General features: G+C 47.8%; 1 protein-coding gene across 2 annotated transcripts in view; it reads right to left on the reverse strand.

The window, feature by feature from the left end:
- The window catches only part of VAPB (VAMP associated protein B and C), a 34,208-nt gene extending 28,959 nt beyond the window's left edge, over positions 1–5,249 (reverse strand). For both annotated transcript variants that reach the window (XM_054081568.1, XM_054081567.1), the window contains exon 1: positions 5,103–5,249. In XM_054081568.1, coding sequence (XP_053937543.1) covers positions 5,103–5,160 — 58 coding nt within the window. In that variant the 5' untranslated portion in view covers positions 5,161–5,249. The remainder of the gene's footprint in view (positions 1–5,102) is intronic.
- Between the last annotated feature and the right edge of the window lie 4,892 nt (positions 5,250–10,141).

Genomic DNA, 10,141 nt, shown 5'->3' on the forward strand with positions numbered 1-10,141 from the left:
CTGGTACATTTTCCTGCAGAAAAGTAGATACTTCAAACAGTAAAGAAATCCTAGTACTGACTGCCATTATGCTGTGAATACCAGGAGGACTCTAATAGTGTGAAGAAAACAGCATGTAAATTTTCAGCTTAAAAGATGCAGATTAATTATACTAAATCGGCAACTTCTCACAACACTGTCAGTATTTTACATTCCTAAACACAGCCTTTTCCAGTGGCAATGACTAGAAATCCCTATTTATTCAATACAGAACAGAATAAGCAGAGTCAAATCCCTCCGAATACTCTCACTGCAAGAGTGCTTCAGTCATTACAGACAGATCACGACAGGGATGGAGATGGAATTACATAGTTTAGTGCCAATGTCCAACTAAGTCCTTTAACCTTTCTTCCGAGACTCGACAACTGCAGGTTCAGTAGAGACTGATCCCATGTCCCTGACATTACCGAACTGTTGGACTGAAGAGGCTCAGCCTGATGTCTGATCAGAACGAGATGTTCACCTCGATAGAGGCATTTTTTTGCACATCTACACTGCAATGCACAGATCTGACCATAGTTTAAACAGACTGACCTGGCGGAGCTCAAACCATCTTATTTGGGAGCGGCAGCCACTTAACCACAGTAACGCAGGTTATACAAGCTGCACGGGACCGTGGCTAAATAACGAAACACTTCTCTTGCAGCGCTGCAGATATTGTTGGACTAAACACATACATAGGAGCAGAGCCACGCCTTGGACCGCAGCTCTGATGCACCCAGGGGACTCGCTAGAGCCAGAGGCAGGCGACAGCTTGGGAACAACACTGTGAGACCTCAGGTCTCAGCCTCAGGGCTGAATCAGAACTATCAGGGCTGGAGAGTGTTGGCTTTGCTGTTTTAGCACCGTACGTTTTGCAGAAAGCAAAGCTCCACGTTGACATTGCATACGTGCAGGTGCAAAATCACACAGCGGGAACAGGAAACAGCATTTCCCACTGGCAGGAACTTGCAGGGTTTGGGGAGGAATTCCTCCTGTGCTGGGCAGTACGGTTGTTTGCCACTTGGGGAGCACTGCCAGAGTGCTGAGTCATAAGTCCAGCCTAACCTGTAGCAAACCTCCAAACCCTCTGCTGAAATGTACCCCAGCCTATGCCACCTCTGGCTGTGTCCCCCCCTACGAAACACCACTCCCCTGACACCCTGCATTGCAAGGAACGCACTAGTGCTTCAAACATCCTCAAACCCAGCCAAGCTCTGAAATAACTTCTATTCGAACTAAACCCAAGCAAATGATCTCTATTCCAGATAGGCACATTCATCCCCCTGGGGAGCCACCCCGTGTGGGGCACGAGGCAGAGCCCTGTAGCACCACTGTGGCACAATCTACAACAGGATCAAAACACACCAAAAGGGGCCAGAATTCCATATCCGCATGTAAATTTAAGTTTCATACTTCCTAATGTTGGGCTCTTGAACATTTCAATCTAACTAATCCTTGGCAGACTGTTGGATGTTATCTCCTACCAGGAAAAAGGAAACAAACATAAAGGTTGTCATGTATAACAACTGTCTTTTCACCATTTATTACAGATGAAGTCTGAACAATACAGCATTGGTTCAATGCTTTCTCACGTAGTCTAACACCAACCAAGAAGAAAAAGAAGTCACTGGCAAGACAGTAAAGCTCTTATTTCAGACAGCATCAAAGACCAGGGCACAGAAACAGGCACCTCCAACCCCGTAGGGGTGGGCAGAGGAGCGCGTCGTGCCTCCCACTATTCACAGCTGCATTTCAGCCCAGCACACGCTGATGCTATTTTGGAGCGTGTGTGCTATGGTGTAGGAGATGTGCAGCAAGGAGGAAAGACAACCCTTGCTCATGTTCACATGCTGTGAAAAAAAATTCTAGCACGAAAAACTCCTTTGATATTTTTGCAAACAAGTCACAAACACGGTATTTTGAAACAGAGAGCCAAATGAATTTCTAAGATGCACTGCAAACCAAGAGGCTGCAGAAGCTTTTTAAAAGAGGTGTTCCCATTACAAGTGAAAGTGCTGCCTAACAGAGAGATGCCTGCAACCCCGCAGCGACTGGAACACATTATAGAAATCCTCACTTCAGTATCTTACTCCCCACATCTTTTTTAAAACATCATACATCCTTCTAGATTTTATAATTAAGAGCTATAGAGAGCACTTTCACAGCACCAGAGCTATTTTCTTTTTCTACCCGCCTGCGTTTTGACCAAGACCTTTACCCATTTCCAGCCTTTGTGGAACTTGGTTTACAGTCCTACCTCACTGACACTGCTGCCCTACGTTAAGCATCAGATCTTTCAGTGCACACCAGCGAGGAAGAACAACGGTACCAGTCAGCAGCACCACTGACCTCTGCCAGTTCACATCTACTCTTACGCTGCAGAGCAACGCTCTGGAAATAAATGAAACTTATTTGCAAAGGTGAGAAAATCATTACTGTCGTATTACCAGGCAACATGCCATCACAAAACCAGCAGGACAAGAAATGCTGAGAGCAGAATTCATGAATGCTTCAAATTGGCCCTTCCTGAATGAAGGACAGCAGTCAGCACTGCGTGTTAGGAAGGACTGTAAGACAGGATTTATTGCCAAGGCACATGTATGCCAGCCATAGCATTAAGACTGTTTGAACATTAATATTTAAGCATACGTTTAAACTAAGCCATTTGTTAGCTGCAGTTAGTCAAGCAGCATTTTGTGTTGTAAGGAGCAAACGTTATTGGCTAAAGGTCTGGCAACCAAAATCTATACGGTTAGTTGATTTAACTTCAACGGTTACTCGTTATCTAGCTGAGAACTTCAACTGAAGGACAGGCAGCCTGACAAGGTATATTTATTTCAACAAAAAACAGAGTTTGGCTGGGTCTGTACCCACCTGCAATGAAGTAGGGAAAAAAACCAACCCCCAATGACAATTCTGTCTCTTCAGCACCAATTAAGGCCCCACTTTTTGTCCACCAGAGTTTAGACTGGCTTCCTTGGTGAAAGCAGTATTATTCAAAACAAGAGCTGATTTTCATCTAATCATACTTAATATAAAGAATGTTAAAACAACAGTAGTTTCCCTCTTAAGCACATTTGATACTGCTGCCATAACAACATGCAAATACTTCAGCTTGCAACAAAGATACATTCATTCCAGCCAGTGTTTTTTACCACGCTTTTTGATAAACCCACTTTTTATTATTACTTCTAATATATTCCCTAATAAAAACAGGTAAAGACTTCCCCTACCTTTGAAAATGTACATGTAAGCTTTTTGAAGGAGTATCATTATTACCAGAAGCCAATAAATCACTGTATTTTAAAAAAGCCTATTTGCCAGATAGTTAAACGAAGCTATAAAGCACCTCTGACTCCAGTAGCATAAATAAACTTGCTGAATGCTTATTTGTAATCCCAGAATATTGTATTACAGCAGTGCTATCTGTCAGGCTACAAGACGGGAATTTCAACACGAGGAAAAATCCAAAGCCATTCAAGACTGTTCTTTAAAGGATGGATTTTCATGCAGGCAAGCACTGACAATTAATTTATCCAAACGGCTTGTCATATTAGAACAATAAAAGGGAAGAGCCAGGAAGGGCTGCCCAGAGGCCCCGGGCTGAGCCCCTGCCCCAGCTGCAAACACCTCAGGACCAGGGGTGTCAAGGGGGTGTCAACTGTCAGTGCTGCACCAGCTGAACCCCCTTCCCGGCTGCCTGACACCTCGGGGGCTTTGGTGCCTGCATCACCCAAACAACCCCTCCTTGGGGGGGGCTCAGAGCCTGGATCAAACGAACACCTCCACCCTCCCTCACCTGCAGAACACCTTGGGGGGCTCAGAGCCTGCATCAGCCGAACCCCTGCACCCTCCCCGGCTGCCTGACACCTCGAGAGTTTCGGAGCCGGGGATTCTGGCGCCCGCACCACTTGAACAACCCCTCCTTGGGGGTCCTGGGCCCTGCCCAACCTGACCCTCCCCTACCCCGGCTGCCTGACACATCGGAGCCGTCAAGGCAGGGGGTATTGGCACCTGCATCTCCTGGAACTCCCCCTTCCCAGCTGCCTTGACACCCCGCGGGGTTCCATGCCTGCGTCACCTGAAACCTCTCACCCATTCGGCCGCCCAACACCTCGGGGCCGGGGGTCTCAGTGCTTGCATCAGCTGAACCCCCCACCCTCCCTGGCTGCCTGACACCTTTGGTGCCTCCATCACGCGAATAACCCCTGCTTGGGGGTCTCGATGCCTGCACCACTTGCACCGCCCTGCCCCAACTGCCCCCACCCCGGGGGGCTCGGAGCCGGGGATTCTAGTGCCTGCATCACCTGAACAACCCCAGCTTGGGGGTCTCAGCGTCTGCATCACCTCAGTTCCCCCCCTCCTGGCTGCCTTGACACCTGGGGGTTTTGACGCCTGCATCACCTGAAACCTCTCAGCCCTTCAGCTCCTGACAGGCCGAAGGTCTCAGTGCCTGCAGCACTTGCACCCCCTCCCCGGCTGCCTGACACCCCGGGGGTCTCGGAGCTGGGGATTTTGATGCCCGCATCACTTGAACAACCCCCTCCGTGGGGGTCTTGGACCCCGCATCACCTGAAACCCCCCCCCCCTCCCCGGCTGCCTGACACCCCGGGGGGTCTCGGAGCCGGGAGTCTCAGTGCCTGCATCACTCGAACAATCCCTCCTCCTTTGGGCTCTCGGTGCTCCCATCACTTCAATCCCCCCCTTCCCGGCTGCCCCCATCTCGGGGGTCTCGGAGCCCGGGATTTTGGTGCCTGCATCATCCGAACAACCCCTCCTTGGGGGTCTCGGTGCCTGCCTTACCTGCACCCCCCTCCCCGGCTGCCCCCACCTCGGGGGTCTCGGAGCCGGGGGTCTCACCGCCCGCACCACCCGCATCACCTCCTCTCTCTCCCCTCCGCCCCGGTCCCTGCAGCGGTGGCGGTGCGGGGCGGGTTGGGGGGGGGGGGGGTGCGTGCAGGCCCCCGCGGCCCCGGGGCTGCAGCGGGGGGGGTCCGGCCCCGCGGCGGCGCTGAAGGACATTTTAGCGGGTGGTGCCCGCGGAAAATGGCGGCGCGGGGAGGCGGCGGCGGCCCCGTTACCTTTGAATTTGAGCTCGTGCTGCGGTTCGAGGCTGAGGACCTGCTCCGCTTTCGCCATGTTCCTCCTCCTCCTCGGCGGCAGCGGGCGGAGAGGGGGAGGGAGGGGAGGGAGGGGGAGGCGGGAGGGGAGGCAGGCGGGGCTGGGGGGGTTGCGGGGGTCGCGGCCGGTTCGGGCGGTCCCGCTGAGCGGCCCCGGAGCGGCGGGAGGCGGCGGCACTGCGGGCGACTGGGGCGGAGGGCGCGGGGCGGCGCGCGCGGCCCGTGCGGGGAAGGGGCGGGGCGGGCGGCGCGCGCGCGGGGACGCGGGAAATGGGGCGGGGCGGCGCGCGCGCGGGAACCGGGGCGGGGCGCGCGCTCCCGTGCGGGGAACAGCTGCGGGTGGGGGAGTGACGGTCGATTGTCACGGGAAGTCACCGTGTGCGAGTTCCAGGAGGGCCTGTGCGAACCTCGTGGAGTTCAGCGGGGCCAAGGACAAGGGCCTGCCCGTGGAGAGTGGCGAGCGCCAACACGGGCTCGGGGAGAATGGAGTGGGAGAGGCCCTGGGGAGGATTCTGGGGTCCTGGGAGAGGAGAAGCTGGACACTAGCCAACGATGTGCGCTCGCAGCCCAGAAACCAACCGTGTCGTGGGCTGCATCCAAAGAAGCGTGGACAGGAGGACAGGGACAGGATTCTGCCCCTCTGGTGAGGCCCCACCTGGAGCCCTGCGTTCAGTTCTGGAGTCCTCAGAACAGGAGGGACATAGAGCTCTTGGAGGAGTCCAGACAAGGCCATGGAGATGATCCGAGGGCTGGAGCACCTCCTGCATGAGGACAGGCTGAGAGAGTTGGGGTTGTTCAGCCTGGAGAAGAGAAGGCTCTGAGGAGACCTTAAAGCAGCTTCCAGAGCTGAAAGGGGCTTCTGGAAAGCTGGGAGGGATTCTTTATCAGGGATTGAAGGGGTAGGTCAAGGGGGTAACGGCTTTAAGCCAAAAGAGGGGAGATTTAGATGAGATACTGGGAAGAAATCTTTTACCGTGAGAGTGGGGAGGCCCTGGCCCAGGCTGCCCCATCCCGGGAGGTGTTCAAGGCCAGGTTGAATGGGTCTTGGAGCCCCTGATCCAGTGGGAGGTGTCCCTGCCCATGGCAGGGGGTGGGACTGGATGGGCTTTAAGGTCCCTTCCAACCCAAAGCACTCCGATTCTTTGTATGCCCAGCAGCCTGTTATATCAGACCCAAGTTCCGCACACAGAGGCCTGCCCAGCTGGGCATGGGGATCCAGAAGCAGCAGCAGGGCAAGGGACGGGGTGCTGCTGGGCCAGAAAATCCCAGTGAGTGCCAGCAAGCTGCAGGAATAACAAACTTTAAAAAATAAAACCACTTTCAGGTCGTTTTGGTGATTGCAAGATGTCCCTCCCTTTCCTTAAGTAAACTAACCGAAGTTTTGCACTGTGTGGTTGGGTTTTTGTTTTGGGATGGTTTGGGGTTTTGTAAACTCCAAGTAGCATGATTTAAAATATTTTTATAACATACAGTTAGCCTAACACAAAGCACTGCTTTATTGATGGCCTTAGGCCAATGTAGTTACAATAGCACTGCATTTTTTTTCCCTTCCCCTCCCCTCAGCTTATTTTAAACATTCTGAAAGTTCATAAGAATTTATAAAGCACGGTTGTAACTGTCAAAGTTCAGTCGGGTTTAACAATGAAGCACGAATTTGAGACACCCACCTTACCAGTAGAAAGATGCCGGTCTTAAAAACTGGCAATTTTTCACCATGAGAACAGTTAAACATTGCAATAATCTGCCCAGGGAAGCGGTGGATTCCTCTACAATAGACACTTGCAAGACTCAGCTGGACAGGGTACCGGGCCATCTCATTTAAAATATATATCACCACCACATAATTCTTGAGGTCCCTTCCAACCTGGCATTCTATAATTCAATTTATATACATAAAAACTTATTTATTAATGCAGCCATGTGGGAGTTCAGGAGGAGATACTGTTTGCAGAGGTAAAAAGCAAGTGGACTGGCATCAATTAACTCTCAAAGAATAGCAGCTCTCAGATTACAAGTATCCTAAGTCCTCACTGGGGCTGATTAGCAAACATGTAAGAGGTGAATGAAAACATGACGATAGTAAAACATTATGAAAATTCATTTTGTCACACCAATACAATGCGAGTGGTGCAGCGCACCTTGCCCTCAACGCAGGTTCTTTGTACAATGAATGTTTTTACTCAGTCATTGTCAAAATGTGTAAAGTAGCTAAAAAGATCTGGGATTTTTATCAACAGGGTTGTAGCCATTTCTGGCAATAAAGGCAATGGCAAATGACTGATGTCAATGTTAAAATTAACCCCGCTAAATGGATGATGACATTCTGTGTTGTAAGCACATCTGCAGTATTTATACCACATCTCAACACTTCTCAAGCTGCTCTCATCCATGGTAATCTGCATTTTTCAGTTCATCTGCTTAACCACCTACAATCCTGTTTTGTCTTTTGTTTTGGTTCTCTTTCATTTAATGCCAAACCAAACCCAACCCAACCCAACCCAACCATGTTTAATGTAACACTTAGTTTTGCATAATTGAGTGAAATCTGCCAACTCCTTCTAGCCAATACCTTAGGACTGATGTTTAGAGGCTTCAGCAATGTATGACAACAATGTTCTTCCTTAAATTCCTCCTCTGTTGGAGAAAAGTTGGTCATGGAATGTCATAAAAGGGTGTGTTTTGGTTTTTTTTTTCCTAGGATCCTGCTATTCCACTTTGCTCAGTTAATTAGATTTGGAACGTAGAATGTTCTTTGCATATTATTTTTGCTACTTCGGGGGATTCTAATTTATAGCATAAACTATGGATTACATTTTAACATTTTTCTAGATCTCAAATTAGGAGAGAACTGAGTTCCCTCATGCACTGGAGCAGAGCTTTCTTTGGCTGATACTCCCGAAAGGTCATCTTCTTGCATGTAATCTCTTTGGTTGCATTTTTATAAACAGATTCTCTCACTGAGCTAGGCATTCTCAGTCCAGTAATTAGTAGAAGAGACAAACTTTATAGTTGCCTGCAAGTAAACTGGAAACTAACAGTGACGAATAAGACAGAGGAAACTTCATACAACAGTGATACCTAAGCAAGACCCTAAACTGCTCAGTGTTGCTGCCCAGACATTTCCAAGGTGTGCTTTTCTTGAAAGAAGTACAAAGCATTTGACAATCCACATCTTAAAGGGTTTGCCAAGTTGTGTCATCTTACAGCAACTGTCGACTCTGAACTTACCTGCTTATATTTCAAGGACTTGCCCACAACTTCACCCAGGCTGAAGTCTTTATAACACACGGCATTGTTTTACTCCAAGTTGAAAAATTATGAAGGCTAATGAATGTAGGTTGTATCAGGGTTTTGTTACGCATAAATAATGTGTGCACTTATAATATTGTGCAGATCCAATTCATTGAAATGGGCATGAAGGGCACCTGCAATACTTAATCCTCATCAATTACACAAAATAACCCTCACTTTATTAATGATTCAGCCATGACAAGACCAGAAGGCAACTTGTGGCCAAGGTGGGTTTTTGATTAAGAGGAGAAACAGGGATCAACACTGCAGGGAATATCTGAAAAGCATGTGGAAGCTTTTTACCAGAACAATTCTGAAGAAGAGTTTCAGCTGTTATAAAACTTTTACCTTAAAAGCTACAAAAGAATTGATCCAAGTAAAACATTGTCTTATACTTTGTGTGCAGATTAGCTGGTTTGCATTTAGTTAGCTAGATTCCCAAGGCAAACAACTGTAAATGTTTTTCTCTGTGTTCTAGCACATTCCATGTATTTATCCTTCTTATGCCCTCTTTGCTGCACATTCATACTCCGTTATGTAAACATAAACTTTTCAAAAGCAGTTCACATACATCTGAGAGGATAACTTAAAAATAGCAGGTACTGAACAATAAATGTAAGCTAAAAAAAAAATGCCAGTATGCATTTCCTGCATACGAACTGCAGCCAGTTGCTCAGTAGAAACTTGTATCCAACATTTTTAGGTGAAATAGCAGTATCAGAAACATGACTTTTTGCTTATTTGCACTCTTTAAGGCTGCTATTAACTGAGCATCTTAGACTTGTATCACACGTTGAAACGAGAAAACTGCATTTTTCAAGGGTCACATAAGACAAGTAAGGTGACTGCAGCCAACTCCATATTTTTGTGCTCTACCTCACCACCACAGCAGCGGTTTAAAAAAAGCAAGCTACCAACCAGCTGGCTGTGTTAACAAACAAGAAAGGATCCCTTCCCAGCATGACAGACCCTCACAACACTATGCAGGATATGCAACACTATGCAAAACTTTACAGTTCTGATTGACAGAAACCTGGCCTAAGCAGTCAAGAATTTTACATTTCATGCAGTTTAAGCTAAAAGCAATGTATTAAATAACCTGACCCTGGTAAAATTTGTCAGGCCTTGCACCGGTTGACAGGACTGTGTGTGGCCTGCAATTTGTCAGACATCACGCTGCAAAGAAAGGAAGCATTACACAAAAGCTGCATTCTCTCTGCTGTTTCTCCCCATCCCTTCTTTATACAAGTTTGTCTTCTGCCTTTGTCTGTGTATACATCAACCAGGGAAAAGCTTCAGTTTCTCAATGACCAACTGTCAGCACTTTTGGAAAACAGATATTCGAATCATCACTTAGATTCACTTCTGCCATGGTATTGCTTACATTCTTCTTCTATAATTCTATTGCTATAGAAACTACTTTTTAAGATGTTGAGAATTTTGGAAGCATTTATAAATGAGGCCAGCACATTTATAAACAAAGCTTTTTATTAATAAAATGTTTACACCTTTTTTTTTTTTTTTTTTGCACAATACATCCAACTGGTAGTGATTTAGCTTGTTATTACACTATAAAAGTTTATTATGAATGCTTAAGCTGAAAAGGCTGTTTACATTATGCCAAATCAACATTTGTTGGTTTTTTTTGTTCATTCTATGCACTATATGGGACTGTAACAACTCAAACAAAAAGAAGAGAACAAAAGCCT

This window comes from Cuculus canorus, chromosome 16 (assembly GCF_017976375.1).
Source record: "Cuculus canorus isolate bCucCan1 chromosome 16, bCucCan1.pri, whole genome shotgun sequence".
NCBI lineage: Eukaryota > Metazoa > Chordata > Aves > Cuculiformes > Cuculidae > Cuculus > Cuculus canorus.